The sequence below is a fragment of the Amphibalanus amphitrite genome, unplaced genomic scaffold (genome assembly GCF_019059575.1).
Source record: "Amphibalanus amphitrite isolate SeventyFive unplaced genomic scaffold, NRLGWU_Aamphi_draft 001122F_arrow, whole genome shotgun sequence".
In the NCBI taxonomy this organism is placed as follows: domain Eukaryota; kingdom Metazoa; phylum Arthropoda; class Thecostraca; order Balanomorpha; family Balanidae; genus Amphibalanus; species Amphibalanus amphitrite.
The window spans coordinates 67972-91531 of record NW_024882616.1 but is presented as its reverse complement, the minus strand read 5'-3'; the positions used below and the strand labels follow the sequence as shown (position 1 = coordinate 91531).

At 50.2% G+C, this 23560-nt stretch overlaps 1 protein-coding gene across 1 annotated transcript in view; it reads left to right on the top strand.

Annotated features, from left to right (window-relative positions):
• LOC122370333 overlaps positions 1-16180 on the top strand; it is a 70860-nt gene extending 54680 nt beyond the window's left edge. The window contains exons 11-21 of the mRNA XM_043345825.1: positions 352-496; positions 1677-1816; positions 6082-6243; positions 8362-8606; positions 9078-9302; positions 9611-9769; positions 11141-11298; positions 11547-11692; positions 12733-12915; positions 13249-13353; positions 14671-16180. Coding sequence (XP_043201760.1) covers positions 352-496; positions 1677-1816; positions 6082-6243; positions 8362-8606; positions 9078-9302; positions 9611-9769; positions 11141-11298; positions 11547-11692; positions 12733-12915; positions 13249-13353; positions 14671-15084 — 2082 coding nt within the window. The 3' untranslated portion in view covers positions 15085-16180. The remainder of the gene's footprint in view (positions 1-351; positions 497-1676; positions 1817-6081; positions 6244-8361; positions 8607-9077; positions 9303-9610; positions 9770-11140; positions 11299-11546; positions 11693-12732; positions 12916-13248; positions 13354-14670) is intronic.
• The last annotated feature ends 7380 nt before the right edge of the window (positions 16181-23560 follow it).

Here is a 23560-nt window from a genome sequence, read left to right as displayed (position 1 = left end):
CTCAGTGGGGACAATGTCCGTCCGCGAGCCGGAAGGTGGTGAAAGGCCGGCTCGAGTCGCCTCGGCGCTCTATGTGCTACTGAATAGGATGGTCTGCAGTCGGTGGAAGTGGTTGCATTACCTACAGACCATGTTAAAGTCAGCCGGTGAATGTCTGACATATAACGTTAAACGTTCGAAATTCTGTCACCAGACTGCCGTTTGTCAGTAACAGAGCTGGTGGAATCGGTGGCACAACGAAGAAACTCGACAGTGTGCAATGTGACTCGCACTTCTATAACTCGAGCGTTGAAATTAATTGTATTCTGTTTATGAGCGAACGTATAACGAAAGCTTTATCTTTGTTTGCAGGTGTTTATCAAGTCAGAGCTCAAGGTGGGCGTTGTTTATGTAAAAGAAGGTCAATATACGGAGGAGGAGATCCTAGAAAACAACGAGAACAGCCGACTATTCGATGAGTTTTTGTCGGTGCTCGGCGACAAAGTACGACTAAAAGGTAAGCATAGTTATTTGTGTGATGCCATCCAGTGAATTCCCATTCCCACGTATGCCTCTCCAAATCCCCAATCCTGTCAATTGGTCCTTCAATGTATTAGGTATACCTACTTGGTGTCGGTGCTGATTGATATCCTCTGAGGAGCTTAGAGCTCAGCAGGGCTGATTAGACAAGGCAGACAAAAAAACTCCCTATGAATGCAGCATTCACGATTTAGGGCTCATATGCTGAAAGCTAAAATAAAACGGTCCCATCACTTGATTTCATTTGGCTACTGTCCAATTCGGTTCAATTCAGCAATTAAATATCGCTTCAGACTTTTGCAGTCTCAGCAAAACAATGGGCGGGACCAGGCCTTCGTTCAGCGTTTAGGGCCGTTATCAGTGCGGTTCTGCGCGGTCGGAGCTCCCGGGCGGGAGTCTGTCCGGGTCGGCAGAGCCGGCGACCGACCGCGCGCCGCTCGCTCGTCATTAGGTGAGCGGGAGCGGCCGACAGACACACTGCGCCAGATAGGCGCCTGGCACTCGCGATAAAGTCGCACGTCGACGATAGAGTCGACTGCAGAGCACGTGGATCGCGCGCGACGCAATGGCCGCCATCTTGAATGGACTCAGAGAGCCTTGGCATGCGAGAATGAAAGAAGCGGCAGCAATAAACTAATATTGCGCTGCGGCTCAAAATTACTGCCGGATTTATGTATTTGCTTGGCGCTGGAAGCCGTATTCTAAAAGACAAAGACGTGCTCAATGAGAGAGAGAGTGGAGCATTAATATGCGACCAGGGAACCCATTATTAGGCTTTCGATATCGAAGAAGACAACGTAGGTAGCCCTCTGGGAGTGATAATACTGGACCATTGTTCGATTTATTAATCGATATAATAACGAATCACCCCATGAGTCCTGTTCCTTCCGTCATATAATACAGAACGGGGAAGGAAAATGTTTTCAGCAATGTGAACGTTTTAACTTTTATCCCATACTGATAGGTATGAACTATTGGACCAGCCTTCAAGTCCAATAACAGATAAGTCGATGCAAGTTATCAGCTATCGTTTAGTGATTCAAGACGTACATACGTATCTACTCAGAATATACAGATTGTCATGGTTACCTCTTTGATAGTGGCCGAAAATGGGACAGGGGCTTATGCCGTGTCAGTTAGCCGATGTTTTATTTCAGGGTTTGATAAATACAAGGGAGGTCTGGACACGGTGCACGACCTCACCGGACTGACATCCGTCTACACGCATTGGAGAGGCATCGAAATAATGTTCCACGTCTCCACTCTACTGCCGTACGAGGAACACGACGCGCAGAAGGTGAGCCGGTCACGATCAACATCGTCTATGTACCTAGATTTTATTTATAGGTAAGGTAATATTATAGGTAAAGGTTTGTGTTTTCAGGTGCATGTTGATGTTTTTATTGCTTAATTTATTTCCTTAAATTCATTCTCGAGTAGGCCACCAATCAGTCGTCACCCAATTACATACATGCCCGCATTCGTTTATACACCGTTTAGTTTTTTATGGTTAATCTGAGGCATGTATTCGATGTCCTTACCATTACTACAATAGTCTCGCAAAAAACTTATTTCTTGTTGAGCATCGTGAACGGTTAGGTACTATGCGTCTCATTTATGACGATTTGACAAAAAAAAAAAACACCTGCTGCCTGCACAATGGACATGCAGGGACCGTGGCAAAAGGTTATCTTTTGTTGCATTTGTCTCCATTTCTAAGAAGTGCAGCCGACTGATTCCAGTCCCGGAGATGATGTGAGACGCTCATATACCTTAGGTCTGATATTTCCTTTTTACCAAGTGACATGCTAGTCTCGACATTCAACGAAGTCCATTAAACTGGGACGTAGAAGTGGATTATGGCCGCTTCAAGGCAGAAATGTCACGGTCGACACATATTGCACTATGTTCGTAAAAGACGGATGTTGTGGCTTGGTTATGATATTTCTCAGAAAACAAATGGATGCTGCGTCGCACCAAGAGCGATGTATTTGCCAAAAGAGCGTCGCAAGGCACAGTACATCTGTTTTATTCACCACTCCGTGACTTCAGATCCGCGTCGTGATAAACGTTTCTTCGGAACGACTCGATAGCGCGGTATAGTTACGCGTCATACCGCAGAGTATCGAGGTGTATCGGCCCGGACTCCCCGTTCCCGGGGGAGCGGTGAGGCTGATGCACCCGTCTCTGATGCCACCGGGACACGACACACCCGGAGGAAATCAGAGCCGGACGCCCACGGGCGGGCGCCAGCCCGGGAGGCCATTCGATGATGACGCCGCCCACCAGGGTCAGTCGCGGTCGCAGAGGGACGACCATGGTCGGGCGCGGTCGCGGAGGGACGACCAGGGTACGCCGGGTCGCACACGTCGATTGGATTGAGACCAGGGTTGACTGACTTGCTCAATGCTTAACCCTCGCCGGACCTATTGGTTTTCTACATACGCGCCGGCCGAGGGGGGGGGGCGGGTACGACCCCCCCCTCGCCGTTTCGCCCCTGGTGGAGCTAGCGCGTCGCGGAAAAAACGAGCGTGTGCGCCGTTACGAGACGCAGAGATTGGTACCCGATTTTAAGGTCCTAGGTCAACCGGTGACCTCTGAGGTCAGGTCAAGTGCCCCAGGGTACGGTTCAGTTTTTGGTGAATAACTTCGCAAAAAACGGCCGCAGAGCGCCGATTTTGGCAGCATCGTGTTCGCCTCGCTCAGGCGCGTCGAATGACATACTTTTTGTCCGGGTCAGGTCAACTTGGGGTGTTGACCTCAGGTCAAGGTCAGGTCAGCACCCCCAGGTCACGAAGTTGGTCGAAAGAGGTCATGTCGCATATCATTCGATTCGGCAGACCTTCCTGAGTCCATTGGTGCCTTTCCCGACTCGCTAGCTCAATTTGATCAAGAGTTATTGACGAAAAACTAATTTGACCTTGATGACGTCATAAATGACGTCACGCAAGGTCAACATTGCAAAAGTGACGCATCTAACCTTGCAAGGAGTGCATCAAATCACGATTCTGTGTGCTTGAGATAGTTGGAGATCGTTCCCGGCGCCAGAATCGCAGTTTGAATTTTTCCCCATTGACTTATAATGGTGAGGTCACGAAAATGACCTGACCTCATATGACCTTTAGGAAAAATCCGAGATATACAAGTTGTGGGACTCATAATGGATACTAGATCCTGCAAGTTTCATTTCCCTGTGACATCTCCTCTGGCAGTGAGGGCGTTGCGAAGTTGCGACATCTGAAGACCGTGCAGAGGTTCACTTATGACGTCATAGGTCAGTGACCTGACCTGACCCAAAAATGCGGTTGGTGTCAAAAGATCCGGCTTGGATCAAAGGTCAGGTATGCCAAGTTTCAGCTCTCTATCGCCAGCGTGTTCGGAGCTATCGCGAAAAAACCCTATGGGGGGGCGGCACCCGCCCCCCCCCTCGGCCGGCGAGGGTTAATGTTCAACCAACATAGGTAGTTCAAGTGCAGTCCGAGCAGCTAGCGGTGGCACTTCATCAGGCTGATAAGTTCGGCAGACTGAGCTGTCAGTCGACTATCAGTCATCTCCCTACCGTCTGAGATTGATCCTAGAGACGGCGCCGCCTCAGTCTGGTTCGGCCTCTGGTGCTAACTGCGCCGCTGTCGCAACTGCGCCGCTGTTGTAACTGCGCGGCCCCAATGCTGCTGTGTCGGCCTGTCTGAGCCTCTGACAGAGTTGTGTCGGTTCGTCCGACGGGCTGGCGCGCCCAGTCAGCCCCTCCCTCCTCGGCAGCCCCGGCCCGTCCAGTCAGCGCCGACAGTTGGCACTAATCAGCCCCTCAGAGGCCGGTCGACCCGTCCAATCGCCGTCCCACAGACCAAACTCAGTTAGGACGATGACGGTCGCGCGGTGCAACAGTTCGGTCACGGCCCGCTAACGGGAGAGGCGTGGCTCGAGAGGCTTTACGAACGGGAGGGGCGTAACGACAGCCGCTGCAACTGGCAAAGGCGCAGCGAGAGGATGTTGGAGCCCTTCGCGTCGGTGGTACTCCTCTTCACTGGGCTGTCCATCGAGTTTATGAGTCGAAATAGGCACCGATCACCACCTCACCCTTCAGCTTTCTTGGAATATGACCCGACGTTAACCTAAGGTAAAGACACAAATTTACTTTTCCCATGGAAAGGCCATTCATTTAACCGTACGCCGGAAACGGACGGAACTCTCACTGCTCAGCCGTCGGTCCTCAGTGACCGCGGCGTAGTAGGAAGCCGAACCTTCGAGCACCTGTCGGGTCGATGCACACAACACGAGGCGGTCTCCGATCTGCATTGTCCGTGGGCTGCCTCGTGCCTAGCGCTCTGTCTCCATATGAATCATGTAACGAGGCAGAGAGGCAAAGCGATTCGATAAGGAAGTCATGTGAGTCATGAGACAAAACGCTGTTTAGGCCTGAATTTCTACATTCTACTTCCTGGAGCTTATTGTTTATAGATTACAGTTAAACGTTAAACGTTTTTAGGGCTCCAGTGTTCTGAGTTGAATTGACATTTGATTTGATTGACCCTTCACGCTGTAGGATTTCTGAGCACTGGCCAGTGCGTATCGATGTTTCCATAATCTCGGAGAGCATTACATCGGAGCGCGTCGCTCTGTTGCATGCGTCCGCTCGCTATGGAGACAGCCTGTTATCGCTGGCCTCGGGAACTTCAACAGAACGTTAGCGACGCCTCTTTTCTCGTTTACACACATAACAGATGATGGCCAAACCCATATCAACGCAAAATATTGTGCTTGTTTCTTGCCGATTGTAGGTATAGTCACCCACTGCACACTCAGCACAGCACAAGAGAAATTGGTTTCTACCATCCAGATCGGGTATAATAGCATTTTATGTGTTGTCATGTTTGCTAAGCTGACATGTATGTATAGATACTATCTATGTAGGCATACCTATGTTTTCTCCAAAGGCAGACTGCATCCGCGCGTGAACGATGCAGAATCAGATGTTCGTCGTCAGCCTGCACGAAATATACGCACTAGCTGCACTGATTAGGAGATAGGCGCCACGCCGAGTCCAATTTATGTTTCACATGGACAAAGGGAGATTACCGATCGAAGATCTTTGCCTTGCACGGTACTGCAGGATGATGTGCATTTCAAGCTGTTTTGCATTTGGACATGGATACATGGATAGGTACATGTTTTGCATTCATGGACATGGTACCTGGTACCTATTCCATGTTTATTCAAATGTGACCTGTCACTTCCTGAAATGAACGTCGCTGGCATTCCGCGTCTAACCTGGAAGTATTGTCCTGGAGGTTTACCTTCGAAAGGTTACAATTAGGTACATATCTCTCCACGTTTGTTCGGCCATCACATTCACCGCAGTACCTACTAGGCTGACACATAACCGAATTAGACTTTAACTCTGATTCATTCAATACTGCATTTTGCTGGGAGTGTTTATGGATGCCTGGATGGGGACATCGTTCTTTTTTATGCATACTTCCCTTTGTAATCCATCTGATTAGCATAGTGTGCGCCTGTGCAGCTTATTTAACTAAGTTACCTGTTATGTGTCCTAATTCACAGCTACAAAGGAAGCGACACATTGGCAACGACATTGTGTGTGTGGTGTTTCTGGAGGCGGACAACACGAGCTTCTCTCCCGCCTGCATCAAATCGCACTTCCTGCACACGTTTATCGTGGTCCGGACCAGTCCGAAAATCAAGTTCAAGCCCACGAGATATGAGGTGAGTCCGATACTGTTTGGTTTCATTAGCTTTTTGCCGGTACCTAATGGCAGTTATAAATGTTGGTATGTTTCATTATTTCTTATTCGCAGAAGAAATTCTTTCCGTCGGATAAAGCCGTTTTCGGTAGGTAAAAGGTTCATAAAAGGCGTATACGCCTTTTATGCGAAACATGACTTTAATCATAGCACCATTATTTTTACGGTCGGCAGCTATGCGTCTCCCATAATTATAGTAAACTATTTTCCTTTATGTAGCCCTCCAGGCTCCCTCAAATGGGGTTTTGAAGGCTCAGTATTGAGCACAACTTTGTTCATTTGGGCTTTATTTCACGACGTCCCGCCGAGTTTGCGTATATTAACCGCGTCCGCGGCACGTTTCATCATGGCTATATACTGGCTATTCGGTTGTGTTACGAGCATGCGACGCCCACTGTGTCGCTCATCGGCTTCGTGAAGTTTGGCCGAGGGGCGAGGTGCTCTCGTCGAGCTGCCTTTTCTCAAAGTATCAGTCATTACCATCCTTAGGGTTACCGGCCTAAGCTCTTGTCGTTGTCTTGTAGAAGATAGGTATACCAATCTTAAGCTCGTATTTATATCTCAAAGAAGATACGTAAGCACTCCTTTCTCGTAATTTATCCTGCAGGCAGCGAGGCTTCTGACAGCTTGGTTTACCTAGGTACTTACATTACATAGGTGCTAAAAACAATTGCTTCTAACATTAACAGTGTGATAACAGTGTGACAATGTGTTAACGATTTTGCGCTGAAGTCTATTTTCTATTCTGGACGGACAAGCCATGCCAAGTATGACGCAGTTGTGCGCCTGTCGGGGGAGTAATTTCGTCACATCCTGACAGCATACGTTGCCTGGCACATACCAAACTCGCTCAGAGCATAAAGGCCAGAAGACTTATAGCCACGCGGCGTTCTTCACGTTGGCTGAGAATATCTGAGCTAATGAAGTCCCTCAGCGAAAGACACTCGTATTAATAACTTATATTAGTTTTCATGTGTGACATATAACTTATGTCTAAATGTGTCAAGGACGTGATTTTATTAGGCTTCACAAGTCGGTGCCGTGCTTTCCATGATTAATGCGCCACTTTAGCAACAGCACATGACTGACCGACTGACCATACTCATATAGGTAAGTCTTTTATAGAACTAAAACAGCGCTTTTATGTATATGCAGACTGCACTGTGCGTGCACTGTGCATGCTGTTGGAAGACAGAGGGTTTCCACATAAGTGGGTTAGGTACTTTTTAGTTACGTTAGGCTACTAAATAAAACCAAACACTGCTTACCAACATGGCACTAAAACAGTTGGCAACAAGGATAAGAGTTAGCACCATATTAATATTATATTTGAACAATTACACCTAACTTCCCACCACAAAGTCGTTATCGCGCACTGTGTATGCCAGGGATCGGCTCCTATGAAGCATGAAAAGCGATCTACCTGATAGATGGGGCAGGTCATTGGACCGGCGAGAGGACAGAGGTGCCGCTCTAAGTTCACCTCGTTCGGCGTAATGGCTCAATGGCTGTAATTAAACACACCATTTCAAGGCAGCTCCACAGTGTGTGGAAAATTACACAGGCTTTGTAATGTTCGGAGCCAATCAGCTATCAATCAAATGAAGTACGTAGCCGGTAAATCAATACTTCCAGCAGCCAATAACGCAGCCATTACTTGGAAATGTTTATGCAACGACCTCTAGTTGTCCGACCTTTTAACTTGCATTTGAACCTCCCTCCCCTCCCACAAAAATCTGGAGTACTTTCCGTCCAGAACGGTTTTGAAAAATGTTTAAACCTAGGTGCAGGTTGCCAATTGCCGCTCATTGCCACGCTTATGTATGACCCCGGGAGTCGAGCAAAGTCGAGAAATGTCACCAGGCACTGTCACTCTCCAGGAAGCAGGCTGCAGGAGTGACACGAAATTGCACTTCCCGTCACTTTCTGTTCAGCAAAGTCTATCACCAATCCTATAGCGCGAAACAAATAAATATGTCTTTCTGAAAATAACCGAATATGACGGACCTGCGACAACTGTATAAAAGCCATGGATAGGTCGCCACCCGCGGTATGTGACTCGCCGGGCTTCCTCCGACAGGTGTCTGTGGTGTCTAGGGACGAGGTGGGCGCCTACAAGCCCTACCTCTGGGAACAGTCCACCTTCGAGAAGGGCGCGCTCTTCAGAGAGTGGATCTGCACGAAAATCGTCAACGGCGAGCGGGCCAGCTACTCGGCACCCAAGTTCGCGCGCATGCAGGAGCGGACCCGCAGTCAGATGCTGGAGGACATAGTGACGAACGTGCAGAACCACGCCGAGACGGGGCAGATCCCCAAACCGTACAGGTGGGTCGGCACAGCCTCTGTGGTGATCGTAAAGCGGTATTTGATAATAGAAGCTGAATAAAGATGAAGGAGGGAAATGAAAAGAACAGCTGTTTAGCGTGGTGCTACTCTTATATCTATTGAATAACATATTTGATCAGAATCGTATTTTTTTTTTAATTGCTTCGCATGGTTTACCTATCATTATTTTGGCACGCTTCATTTTGCATAGGTAAAAGGACTGCCATAATTTCATATTCACACATCAGCAGCACCTGAGAAATGAATGGAAATGTAGGTAAATATACGTCAAGACAAATGCCATCTGCGTTTGCCATGAATTTTAATTAAGCAGGAAAAATAAAACAAACCACTTTCATGTATGTATTAGGCGCCGTTTTCCCCTGAGCCTGTTCCGCACTATTCCATACAACACTAAAATGTTTCGGTGTCGATCTGTGTGGCTGACCTCTGACGTCATGTGTGCCTCAGACGCGGCTCGTGGCGACCCATCGGCCACATGAGGCCGTCCTCACCCCTGCTGGACTCGGTCCGAGACCTGTTCGAGGGCTACGACCAGCTGGCCAAGGATTTCACCAAGGCCTTCCACAACCCCGAGGAGGGCAACGTCCTGTACGACGTCACCTTCCTCGTCGGCCAGGGCAAGCAGAAGACGCGGATGCACGGCGTTCGGGCCATCTTGGGAGTCAGGAGCAGGTGGGCGGCAGTTACAGACGACTATACCTTTACTAGACATTGAAATAGACTATCTTGTTTTCATAACACAGCTTACTGGTAGAGTATCGGTAGTACCTATAGTGAAACTGTCTTTTCTACATTATTTTGCTCTGGGACTGATCGTTGGAGCGGCAGAGCTTTGATTCCCAAATCCATTTGTCTCGAACCCTGCCACTGCTTTTTATCTCTTAACACACGGCCATGTCCGTGTTGTGTGTCTGCCTGCGGTGCTGCTGGCCCACCTTTCCCCGCTGACAGTCGGCGCCGTCCCGGCCCTCCCCGCTCAGAGTGTTCCAGGAGATGCTGTACGGCTTCAGCACGGGCTTCGGCTCGCCACAGGTGTCCGTGGCCGACATCCTGGCGCGCGCAGTGCCCACCCTACACAGCCCCTCGCACAAGCCGAAAAGCTCCAATTTCCTGCAGGTGCCCGACATTGAGTCGCCAAGGTGGGTGCCTTGTGTTGGGTCTTCTGACGGGTTGTCAAGTCTGTTCAGAGGTGCTGAGTGCTGTATCTTCTCCATGCTGTGTCATACATAGTGGAAGGGTGTAGGTGGGATCGGTTGGATGTAGAAACGAGATTTTGTCTTTCCACATATTGCAGCAAGGCACTTGGTGATTTTCCCGTCCCTATCCGGCTCAGACGACGTTCGGAAAACTAATATCACCGTGGTAATGCATCTGCAGTATACTTATTTGCCGTGGAAAACTGAGTCATGCCAAGCATATCATTTATCAGAATTTATCTTGCGTTCGCTGATGTCGTCCGTAACCGCGTTTTGTTTCCCACAAGACTGAATCAATGTATATCACTGTGACTAGCGACGGACTAGGCAATTTAGCTTCTTCGGACCCACTAAATTGTGCTAAGATGAATCCAGAAGGCCCAGAAGGCGTGCACCTACCTTACATGGCGATTTTTTCATGTATTTCTTATCAGAAAGCAGTCTGAAAGTCTGAGGATTTTCATTAGGGCGGGTAATTTATTCCGGAGATCTCCTATCAGCAAGCTAACATGACCTTATCTCCAATTTGTAGTTACTGAAGAAATATATGTAATGTAGCGAACTAAACCATGTCATATTGCCGTTGTTATTGGCCAGCTGAACTTAATACTCTCGTCTCAGCTTTGTTAGGTTGTAACTCAGCTTCGGCTTACCAGTTAGTTTTTTTTTTTTTTTTTGTACATTTAACACTGGCCTTTTACTGACATGTGCTACTGTGTTACAGCCTGTGTGTCACAGACTGCTTTTTACTTTTTCTTCATTCACTTTTATGTATATTTTTAGCGGGTTTATCCGAATTGTATGACGAGGGCTCATAGTCGCCACTTCTTGTGGACGAGTGCCGATGCTGTCAAATGAATAAATAAGGAGCTTGTGAATGCACTAATGCCCAAAGTGTAGCTTGTTTTGCGCATGCACTGGACCTCATATGGTGACTTATTTAAAAAAGCGTTTCACCGAACAGCAATCACTGATATAAAGAGACGGTATTGGCTTCTTGCTGTCGGGTTGTGTTACATTACATGCTGGTCCATCGTTCTGAAGTGTCCTCAGGTGAAGTACATACACGGGCATCACTCCCAGGACTTTTGTTTTAAAAACTATCCGAGCCCGATGTTAAATGATTGATATTTTCCTTCCAAATCATGTCCCGATCGGCCTACTTGGTAATTACATTCTCGATAATGCGTTTACCTGCTTGTGGTTAGAGCGATGAATGGTCCGGTATGATAGGACGGTTCTTTCGTCTTGAATCCTGCCTTTGTACTCTGCTGTATTTCACGCCGGGACGCTTTGTGTTTCTACTTGCGGCAGGCCCAAGAGTGTGCCGAACTCCCCGATGGTGATACGGGCGTTCAACCGGCTGGGCAGCATCACCGCCGGCTGGGGACGCACCAGCAAGAAGCCGCCCGACGCCGGGCGCCTGTCTGTCGACGACAGGAAGAAGTGGGCCAGCAACCAGGACTGCTCAGGTCGGTGGGACGATAATCATTAGTCAGGATCAATCGGATAAGTAGTGTTCTAAGTTGGAGTAGTTAGGTCAAATTAAACATTTTTTGAGACATATATGAAAGGGTTTGGTTATAATAGGAGCATTGGGAAGGTATTATACCCGTGCTTCAAACATTCGCAAATGACCCGGGCGTTGGAGGAGGCCCATTTCTGCGCGGTTCACGGTGCCTCCAGAGACCTCTGACCAGACCTCTGTCTGATCCGACAGATAAGACGAAGGTGGACCGGCCGGGCGGCGGCCACCTCTGCGCGCCGCCGACACAGCAGCAGCCGCAACATCAGCTGGCCGTGCCGCGACTGTCCGTCTGCGCCGACGAGCAGAAGGTGGACCGCTCCAAACTCTGCCAGAGCGAGGTAAGAACGGTACCAAACTCTGCCGGACCGCTCCAAACTTTGTCAGAACGAGGTGGGAACGGCTCCAAAGTGCCGGACCGCTCCCTTAACTCGAGCAGAGGTGAGAACGGCTGCCAGAGCGAGTTGGAACGGCAACGAACTCTGCCAGAGCGAGGTAAGAACCGCTCCAAACTCCGTCAGCGAGAGTCGAGAACAACAACAAATTGTGCCAGAGCGGTCCAAACTGCCAGGGCGACGTGAGAGCCAAAACTTACTCTGCCAGAGCGAGGTAAGAAACGTAACTAATTTTCAGAGCGGGTTGAGAACTGCAACAAAATCTGCCAGAACCAGGACAGCTAACACAAACTCAGGGCGAGGTGAGAAGGGCAACACACTCTGACAGAGCGAAGTAAGAGCCAAAACAAACTCTACCAGAGGATTACAAACTCTGGCAGAGCGAGTTACGAACAGCTAGAAACTCTGGCGAGAAAAGAGCGACAATAAACTGCCAGAGCGAGGTATTGAAGAGCGGCCAGAACTCTGCCCGAGCGATGTAAGAACCGCTCCAGAGTTAGGTACGCGCGACCCACGGCCGCGGACTCCATGCCCCGCCAGCGCGTCCGATGAGCACGCTTGCACAAGCTGTCCCAGGACGCTAATGCAGTTAGCCCCATTCGACGTGTTACGCCTACCCGTAATTCTCTGCATTTGCAATGAAAGGGCTTCGTATCGCGCGAATAACATTTTATCGCGGTAGTTCCCCGAAGATGGAGAGGCCTCATCACGCTCTGAATAGTCTTCTTTGAATCACGGGCCCTCCCAATACTGATGGTGGCCTTTGGCTTCTCATTCACTGTCTTCGTAGAACACATTTTTTGCGCCGCTTCTCTTCTTGACTTCGTCTTCACTTACGTCACGCCGGCGTCATATAAAACATTCGATGTTTTTGACGCCATGTCAGACGCTGCACTACTGACGTCATACCATGCTTTACGTCACACCAGACGTCATACCTTTGGGCTGCTACCACGTTCTCACTCCCTTGCATCATTACGTTTCAGTTCATGATTATCGAGTTCGAGGCGGATACATTCGGTGTGCTGCTCGACTACCTCCATCACGGCTCGTGTCCGCTGACGTGCACCAACGTACCGGGTCTGATTTGCGCCGCCGAGCACTACGACCTGCCGGAGCTGCTGCAGGCCTGCTTCCACCACGCCAAACAGTTCCTCCGAGTACAGGTGGTGAGTTGGTGGAATGGTCGGTGGAGGCTGGAGAGGTTGGGACTGACGGATGATGGAGGCATCAGGCAAGCTATGCTGTTGTAACGGGCGAAAACGCTATCTATTTATTGATATAACTCTGTTGTTTATTTATATGTTTCCTCCAAATGTATGGCCTTTTACCAAAGTTATCTATCAGGGGTCACACGGTAATCGGGTTATCGGGTTGACGGTCATAAGTAGCCAATCCATGTCCCACCGGGATATGACTGAGAGGTGGCGATCTCACGTCTGTCACATCTCTTGCCACAGCCCTCCCGGAGCTAACTGACACTCGTACCCCGTCCCCGCCAGGTGTGTGCCATGCTGGGAGCGCTGGAGAACTACTACTGGCGCTACACGTCCGCCTCCGAGCTGGTCAACATGATCCTAGCGTTCATCGAGACGCGCGCTGCTCAGGTCAGATTGGTAGACGGTCAGACTGATGGCGGAGTACGCTGTGACAGAAGGGGTGGAGTCAGACTGACGGGGCCGCGGGACGAGGTCGAACTGATGACACCACGGCAGTACTGTCCCTACTCTAAGAATAGTGAATCTCGCGGTCCGATGCAGCCGGCAGCACTCTGCTGATTCCTTCCAAACCGGACGGTGTGGGCGATCGGGCGCTTTGACAGCATGTCACCGGGACGGGATCAGAGCACCCACGACTGTCTAAAGATACCGCAGAAACCTGTCTTCCCGTACCAATGGCGCCACAGTATGATTCCCAGAACAGGTGAAAATAGCGAGCCTGATCGACGGCATCAGTACTAGAAACGTGACTCTGGTCCTAGTAGAGTAGTAAAGTAATCTTGCTAGTACTGGTAACATACGTGGCCGCTGGCCTGATTCAGTACTGGTAATGACACCCTGACCCTGACCCTGATCCCGAATACGGCTAATACCGGTACCCTGATCCCAGCACCGGGTAATTTCACCGTTACCCTGATCCCAGCATCAACTGGTAAAATAATCGTGAGTCGTGACCCTGATCCCAGCTTTGGTAAAATACCACCGTGGCCCTGATCCACTACACCGGTAAAATCACCGTGACCCTGATCCCAGTACTTGTAATATCATCGTGACCCCGTGATCCTCCGCTTCCACGGGATGCACCGAGACCATGATCCCAGTATAACTGATAGCGACTGATCCGAATACCGGTAATAACGCAATGACTTTGTGAGCCAGTGCATACCGGTAATCTCCTACACGCGATTCGGTTGAAAAGCCATTATTTGTGTGGGATGATACGGCTAATGGGAGAGGCAATCATATTTGATAGGCATAAGCTGTCAGTGAAGCTAGGGGTTGTTTGAGGCATTCTGCATCGCCGGATGGTTCAATGATCGTCTGAATGTCCCGGATGTTGTGTGTGGCGCAGTTGATGGCGCACGATTAACCTTCAGCCTACTGAAGCACGATCACTTCTGAACCCCGATCCCTTCTTGATTACACAGACTTCCATTTCCCCTCTCTTGTTTAGCGACCTCACATACGCGCTGTTACACATTGCCCGTTCATGGCCAACGACTCGCACCTGTACCCCCTCCCTGGGTCCCTGGGTCCCTGGATCGTTTGGAGAGGAGTCCTGTTATTCATATGGTGTTCGCGTGTCTGTAACCTTAGCCTTGTATGTGTTGCCTTGCTCTTCTGGCCTGTGCGCTCTGAGTGCTGCCTTGCTCGACAGGTCTGTTCCTCTTTGTGACCTGTGTGCTCTGCCGCCGTGACCCTCAGGTGTTCCAGTCCGCCGACTTCCTCGGTCTCTCCGAGTCCATGGTGCAGATGATCATGTCCCGCAACCTTGAAACACCCGAGATCCGCAAATTCGAGGTGATGCTCCAGTGGACCAAGCACAAAGTGCGGACCAAGGCGCCCAACCGGGTCGACGCCCGAATCGAGTTCAAGTGCACCATGGAGCGACTGACTCGGGACCTGAAACTGTACCGCATCTCGCCCCAGGAGCTCATCAAAATCGTCCTCCCCAGCAAGGCCATCAAGAACGAGCGTATCCTGGAAACGCTCATGTTCCAGGCCAACTCTGGCATGTACCGCATCCAGGACAGCTATCTGGAGGCCTGTCAGCAGAAGATGAGCCGGCAGGACTCCAAGTTCAGCAGCGAGTGGGGCTCGTTCGATAACGGCTTGTAGCCGCGCTGGCCGGCCGGCCGCCGGTGCCTGATACGCTTACAGACTCAACTAGATGTAGCCACTGAATGTATTTTCGTAATGGTGCGGTTGCGCCGAGTGTCGCTTTTCGTGTGGCCAGTGTTGGGGGGCTGGCGAGGACCACGGGCTGCCGGTTAGCTGGCAGGGGTGGTCGCCGGTCGGTCGTCTGCCTGCCGTTCTAGCTTGTGTGCGGCTGCGAGTGAGGTGGTCGCTTTGGTCAACTATGTCACCATCGACGGCTCAGTGTGCATACGCTGTTTTCGACAGCGATAAAGTGTCACCAATACCATTCCCCGGCGCAGCACACCATTTGAACTCAGTGTGTCGATACAGCTTACCCGATCCAGACCAACAGCAGTGCACGTTCAGCGGGAAACAGCAGAGAAGACTGACCGGTGACCCTCCTAGCCAGCTGACCCATGGTCCGATGCTGGTTCTTACCCGGTACACAGCTCCCAAAACGGAAAGCGCCAGTTTGTTGTTAGAGAGGTGTTCCATTCCTGTTGGCTGTTGTGTTGAGTGTTCGAGCTTGTTTTCTGCATATATGAATTGTTCTTATGTAGTTGTTGTATTTTTGGATGGATTTTATCGTTGTATACCGTGACTGCTACTCATTTGCTATGCGACAAACATTTATGTACTCTGACGATTCTATTGTACGCTCTGTATCTTCAATGTTAGGGATCGACTTACTTACGATGTTTCGAAAAGCGAAGTTCAAGATGTGTTGCACTTGGAGAAGAAAATTACTGTGACTACGCTTACTTACTGAAAACAGTTATACATGGTACGAAAATGCAGTCAATGGTTCGATGTATGTTGTCTCCTCACCTCCATGTAACTGGCTGCCACATACGACCATTCCATGCGCTGAGTTGGCATTTTGCGCGCAGAATGTTTACGTTATATTGGTACAGTCACGTTATCTGTGTATGGTATGAGTGAGAAATCGGTAAGATGTGAGAAAATGTGAGGTAAGAAGGGTGAAGAATGAGATTAGTTACATTGTTGTCCCTTGCATTGCTGTAAGCGTGCCTATATGTATATCGAGAGTTGTGCATGGTATATGTGTTCAGATTGTTAACCCGCGCGGGGCTGGGGGGGTAAATTTTACCCCCCCTCGCGAATTTTTGCAATATCTCAAAAACGGCGGCGCGCAGCGCCGCCAAACTTTCAGTACCTTTTCTTACATCAATTTGACACGTTCCCTGAAAATTTGAGCGAAATCCGTCGGAAAATTTTTGAGAAATTGACGTTTTAGTGACGTCATGTTCGCCATTTTCGCCTCAAAAACGGCAAAAGTTCAAACGCCGCTAACATCTTCATTTTTGAAGGAATCAAGACGTAACAAAAAAGGATATACGTAATTCTACTTTGTCTATCAAATGGCTATCTCGGTTTTTTTGAAAATTTTGGATTTTGGCCCAATTTTTTTTTCAAAAAACTGACTTTTTTGGGAAAATAGCTATAAAATCCAAAATTTTGAGTGTATCAAAAAACCGGAATATATGTCAGAGAAGTGGTCTATGTGCACCTACATACCAAGTTTTAGAAGAATCGGTTCAAAAATGTGGGAGTTATTCAAAATTGTATGACGTCACGACACACAAAAATTTTGAAAAATGACTTTTTTGGAAGTTCTAGACCTCGTACGGAAACCAAAATAGCACCATTCGACTCGCCGTGAAAAACTGCATCAGATAGACACCTTTTTAGGCCTTAACAACCAACTTCAAAATTTGACCTCACTTGACCTGACCTTGACCTGACCTCGACCTGAAATTCATCCAGAGGTGGTCCATATCACTTATTGAGTGTGCCTATTGAATTCTATGAGTAAAATGACCCATAAAACATGTGTCGCACATGCCCTTTTCTATATTTTGTTTTTGGTGACCTGACCTGACCTGACCTTGACCTTGACCTCTGAATGATATTGTATGCAACGAATATTGTCTTGGTAGCATAAGAACACGTTTTGGGCGATCAGTCTCAGTCCATGACTCCATTCTTCGGCAACTACGGTGCAAGGCCGATACTGTAGGAACTTGCAATTTGTACCCTCGACCTGACCTTGACCTTGACCTCAAACTTAAAATTAAGTACATGTTTTTAGTTGTTCGTGATGAGATCTTTCGATTGGCGTTTGAATTTTTCAAATCGGACCATTAGTTCGGGAGATAACAGGGGGGGGTAAAATTTACCCCCCCCCCAGCCCCGCGCGTTTGGCTGGAGACCCCAGCCCCGCGCGGGTTAAGTGTGGAGCGCAAGTTAATGGTTACACAGAGTAAATGACTACCTTCAAACTGAGAGAGACAAGTGCAGGTGTACTGAAGTTACAGGCAAAACCTAGTTCGATTGGTGGGACATGATGTGCAAATTGTGTGTCAGCGAGTACTGGATACGACTGTGACCGCGTGCGTATGCTGAGAGAAAGCGTAGGAACCCAGGCAACCAGCGCACAGCAACTCACATGGTGTTATGTCTATTTTTGTAAATGCTGCTCGAAAAATGATAATCGAACCAGAGATGCTGTCTTTTGCAAATACAAACACACTTGTTGGTGTAAAGTGTTTATGTGGATCGATCAATACAACAAGTTTAGTCTTGGGATGTAAAGAAATTTCACTCCTACTAACTTCAAACTTCATTCTAACTCTTATTATTGTTATAATAGGCCTCGAATTAGACGAATTCATAGAATTCGTATTCTTATTCGTATGGAATTAGACGAGTTGGATTCATGAAGGTAAAACTATCAGTACCGGGTCAGTCAAGATTTCTCTCTCGGCATTCGTGCCAGCCGAAACAGTTCTCAGAGCGCCACGTCAACATGTTTTTAGAACGACAGTGTGCGGTTTAACCTCGGTATTCCCTCTGTCTCCTTTTAGCAATCCTAAACGAGGACTGATGCTGAAGGCAGCGCTGTGTGGGCGTTAGATAAGGCACCGAATGTTTCTAGCCTGTGGCGAATGAAAGGTCAGATGAAATCACTGCGGTCGCGCAACAGGTTTTCGAGCCCCTCAATAATGTCCCTGAATTATATCGGAAACGAAAACTTCTGATTGGGTTCATGGCCATCAAAGGTCATGACCATAAAGACCGGAACGACCAGTTTTGCAGAGCACGTAAGTTAATTAACTGGGCGCAAATGAGCTGATTCTGAAGCACCGATGAAAGCATCCGTGCAATGAAGGCACGGAGACCGAGCAGGTCAACCCACCCCCTTCCGTTAGGCTTCAGTAAACCACCACGGGGCGCCACCCGAGCCGACTGCTGCCGCCCAGCGACTTTCGCCCTCATCCACTCAGCACCTCCCACGCAGGGACACATCAATAACTGCACTGCCGAGCATCCGGTATGCCGCATAGGCCATTTGGGATGCCTTCGTGTCGCCCGATTACGCAATATCGGACGTATACGGCGCTAATATACCGTCATAGCGTCGGCCGGATGGAATGGTCAATATTCAATAATTGAGAGCCGACATGATGCTGCTTCATCTTTTTCAATGTGTGGTGAACGATCATTTGCAGGTAGTGTGGATTTTGGGTCTTTTGATGGACCTAGCTAATTTTGCATTCTTAGTTACTGTAATTGTTCAACCCTCGAGATGAAGACAAAGTCGATACACAAACCGATCGATACCATGTCATACCATGTGTAACGTTGGAACGCGCCGTGCACTCCGTGCGCGCACCGGCGATACGGGACACGCGCCCCGTCCGAACACGACCGTAGCCAGTTACCGACTGTATTTTCCGTCTGACCTGACCCGCCTGCGGCGGAGCAGTGGCGCCCCCAGCCACAGCCGCATAGGCACCTCGAGGGGAGCAAACGGGGGAGGCTCACATTTCCTCCCCTCACATTTCCTCCCTCCGCGCAAAAAAAAAAACATACATGAAACGAAACAACATGTCCGTAACCCGTCACGTCACTCCAATATTCACAAACACACACACGCACGTGCTAATTCGCACATCCCGCCTCACGACGCAATGCCTATGTACATTCAGGTGCCTACACGTCTCGCCCCACCACCGGCTTAACATACCTGATATGTGTCCGCCGTGTTTTGCCTGTTCGTGGGTCGAGACATTCTACATGACGCCTGCTAAGGCGTTTCGTCATTATGTAGATTGGTGACCAGGGAGCCACCATCTTTCGCGACACACCCGAAGGGCTATCAAAACGTCGCAACAAAACCTGATCGCCCGGTTTGACAGCCGGCTCACGTGCGCGATGACGTAAGTCGTACGCACGTTTCATGCTTGCTTGTGTCTCACGCAATCTATTGTGTGCGGTGCGTAACGTGTCCGACAGTAGACGCAGCGTTTCATGGACAAAATCATCGGTATATTTCGGCACTGCTTGCGCGGTGAGATGAGATATGGGTGTGTTTGTATGCCGCATGAAATAGAGAAAATAAGGGGAAAATCCATGGGATGCACAGACTTCGTTATTCAAAGAAAAAACAATAGCGTGTAAGTGATTTTCCCAGTCTGCACCATGGCTGTCGGTGAGGGCGCGCAGGCGACGCTTGATATCCCGGTGCCGTCTCTCGATCTTACCTATTGCTTCGTGGTGAAAACCTACGCCACTTCTGACATGTACTCCCCAGAAGCTACAAAATTCTGCCATTTTGTGACCTGTGAAGTTTGTCCCTGCGTCCGTTTCGATACGTTGGGGCGGTCCAAAAGTCAAAAAGTGCTTATTCAGAGCATCTACGATGTGCTCTGCGGATCCAGACTCTAACGGATAGTGAGAGAGAAAACCAGTAAATTTATCAACACATGTTAGCACCAATGTTCTGCCAGTCAACCGGCTGTTCGGCATATGCATCACGTCCACCACTAACACCTCCCCCGGGCCGCACGGATCCTGAGGGAGAAGTGGTGGCGCGGGCGGTCCCCGGTCGTCTTTCCGCTGACTGCACCGCTCGCAGCTGGCGACGTAATTCTCGCAATCACGTCTCAGACCAAGGTACCACACGTCCCTGGACACTTTCTCAAAGAGTTTCTGGTCACCACAGTGTCCGTGGTGCGACGGGTCGTGATTATGGCGGAGAATTTCATACCTTTTTGCTCTGGGCCACACGACTTTGAGCGTTGCGCGCGTAATGTCTTTATAAAAAAGAATGCCATCACGGAAAATAAAATTTGTAACATCCTGCTTTTTTAGAGTAGGTGAACAGAATTTCGGCCATTTCTGGTGCTTCAGACGATGCACCAGAGCACGACAATCCCTGTCATGTTTCTGGTACCACCGGATTGAGTCTGGATCCAGTGATAACCGTGTCCCGTCTATGCTAACCGCATTCACTCGTTCACCCGTCATACCGGAAGCGACACCCTGCTGACATCCTCCCGTCACCCGCTCCGAAGACGGGCCGCACTGCCCCGATGGCAGACCCGACGCCGGCGGTACGGGCCGGAACCCGTGCGACCCCAGCCCATCGTGCGAGCCGCTCGAATCCGGCGGCCGCGGCCCGGACGGGATCCGGCGCCCCGTCAGTCCGGCGCGATCGCCGCCACCTCCGCGCGCCGGTGGCGGCGGGCGCCGAGCGCCGTCACACCCGAGCACGGTCCCGGCAACTGAGCCAGCGCCACCGACCGGAGCCGCCACGACTGTGGTACCATCAAGCGAACTGTCGCCACCCCCGCCGGAGCCCGAACCAGACCCAGGCTGGCTCTCAGGAATCCTCGACAGCATGTCCACGTGCTGCATGCACGCTGCTGGTCGATGTTCGGCCCGAAAATGGAATTGGCTGACATAAGCTCTCCACCTGACTATACGCGGGTTCACATCATCTTTGTTTTGTAGTATTTTAAGCGCACTCTTGCAATCACAGACCCATGTAAAATCGGCGCCCGCAAGGTATTTATAAAATTTCTTTAGGCCTGTGATAAAGCTGAAAAGTTCAAGTTCGTAAATCGTCCACTTGACTGCATTTTGTTATATTTACTGCCGTTGAATGCGATAACTCTTTCCACTCCACCTTGGACTTGACACAAGACTTGACCCGACCCGACCGTGCTACTGTCTGTATAGAGGACAAACGGATCGTCACGCGTTGGGTAGGCCAGTACTCGGCCCGATAACAAACATGTACGCAATGAATCAAATGCCGCCTCTAGTTCGCGATCCCAGTAAAACGATGATGAGTTCGCTAGACGAATCAGAGGCGCCGAAGTGTCCGAAAAAGATGGGATGAATTTCCTGAACCATGCAAAAAAGCCGTATATACGTTTCGCCTCCTTCACAGTGGTGGGAGGCTTGAGCTCCTGAATGCATTTCACTCTGTCTGGGTCAATTGACACGCCTTCGGGTGTAATCAAATGTCCCAAGTAAGAAAGCTTTTGCATGCCTATGCGACATTTGCTGGGCGCTAATTTCAGGCCCGCCTGGCTCAACCTATCTAGTACTGTATGGAGAAGCTTCAGGTGGCTATCGACATCTGCACTCGTCAGCAACACATCGTCGGCGTAAATAGATACACCGGGGATGTCCCCGAGAACACGATGCATTGCAACATGCAAGAAGTATGAGGACTGGGCACAGCCCATGGGCATTCTCTGCGGATAGTAGGTCTTTCCTAGGGCGTAAAAAGCGCAGACTTTTTGAGACTCTTTCGACAACTTTAAATTCCAAAATGCATGTTTTACATCCAGCGAGCTGGCAACTTGCCATCCATGAAGGGACTGCAGAAAATCGTCAATGCTTGGAAGCACGAATTTCTTAGGCAAAAGACTTTTGTTAATTTCGCGCATATCCTGGACAATGCGGAACTCGGAAGATTTCCCTTTGGGAACGAGAATCACTGGTGAATTCCAGTCACAGGGCTCTCCGACGGCAATCACGCCACTGGCCTGTAATGCATCCAACTGTTCTTCCAAGATTTTTTCTTTGGCCCACGGTACTGGATAAGGCTTTGAAAACCTAGGCTTTGTACCCGGCTCAAACTCCAAATCAACGTCACCCCCACCGTAACAGCCGATGTCTGTGTAACTCTGGGAGAAAACGCCGGGAAATGACTGTAACAAAGCGGCTACCTTCTCGCGATCTGCCCCTCTAACCCCGTCACCAACTTGGAACCGGGTTAGTACCTCCTCCGGCTCGAGACCCAAGAACTGACTATCGCTGGCGGACACGGCATTGGTCTCCGCGGTGTCGAACGTGTCTGTGTCGCGCGGCGGTGTGATATCTGCGCCGTCGGCAGGCTGCAAATACCCGATAACATCACGCCGGCGAAGTGTCACAAATCGGTCTGAACGATTTCTCACACGAAGTGGTATCTCACGGGCTGAGTATGGCCTAAGCAGGGCATCAGTGACCTCAATTTGACCCGTTTTCTGACCTGTCAGCACGTATTCTGAGTCTGTCGATAAATCTGTACTTATTCTAACACAAAGACATGATATTGACCTCGGTGGTATGCGCACTGGCTTCTTCAAGCGCAGCTTCACCTGACCAGACACATCTGAGCAATCTAACACAACACGATGGGCCTTCAGAAAATCAAAACCAAATATACAGTCATGTGAGAGGCCCTCAACAACAGTGAAATCAAAATGCACTTCATCGCTGCCCTCGGCAGCGGCTATCTTTACGGGCAGGCTGCATGAACCAAGGGCTCGCATCTGATGGCCTGACGCTGAAATCAGAGCCGCGGCTGGCTTCAGTTGTGCTTGAGGAGCAATCACTTGCAAAACTCGATTATCCAAAAGAGTTTTTTGACTGCCGGAATCTAGCAAACAATCACTGACAATGAAGCCGTTGATCGAAGCCCTGGTTACTGGTAAAGAGACCAATCCTAGAACCGGTTGCGCCTGCCCGCGAACTCGTTTGGGCACTGACGCTTGAAATGACCCACTCCCCCACACGACCAGCAGCGGACAATACCTGACCGTCGTCCCTCGACACCGTCACCCCAGTCCGGCGACGGATCACGCGCCGCCCCTCCTCCGGCTGTCGACTCGGGCGACGCGCGGCGGCCGGCGCGCGGCCGCTGGGTTCCGCCCCGTCCGCGGCGCGGAGAGCTGCCGCGTTCCTCCCCTGATGACCGGGTCCAGACGCGTCCAGTGTCGGTCCAGCCCCGGCCGCCACGCGGTGAAGGGGAACGGCGTCTCGCGCCCACTGGCCCGGCGGTCCCGCAACCGGACCGGCTCTGATAGGCCCGGGCATCGCTGGGTGATCTGCTGGCCACCGGGGAGTTCCACCGGCTCCTCCGCTCAGGGGCTCCAGATCGTCGTCCTCTGTCGTTCTCGTCTTCCGGCTCCTCCCACCCGTGCCGTCCTCTGCCGTCCTCGTCTTCCGGCTCCTCCCACCCGTGCCGATCTCGCACGGGTGAACCCGGCGATGCCGAACCCGACCAGCCACCGCGGCCGGCCGCGGCCGGGGACTGGCGGCGGGGTGCGGAGTAGCGGCCGTCCCGGTCAAGGTCATCCCAGCGGACGCG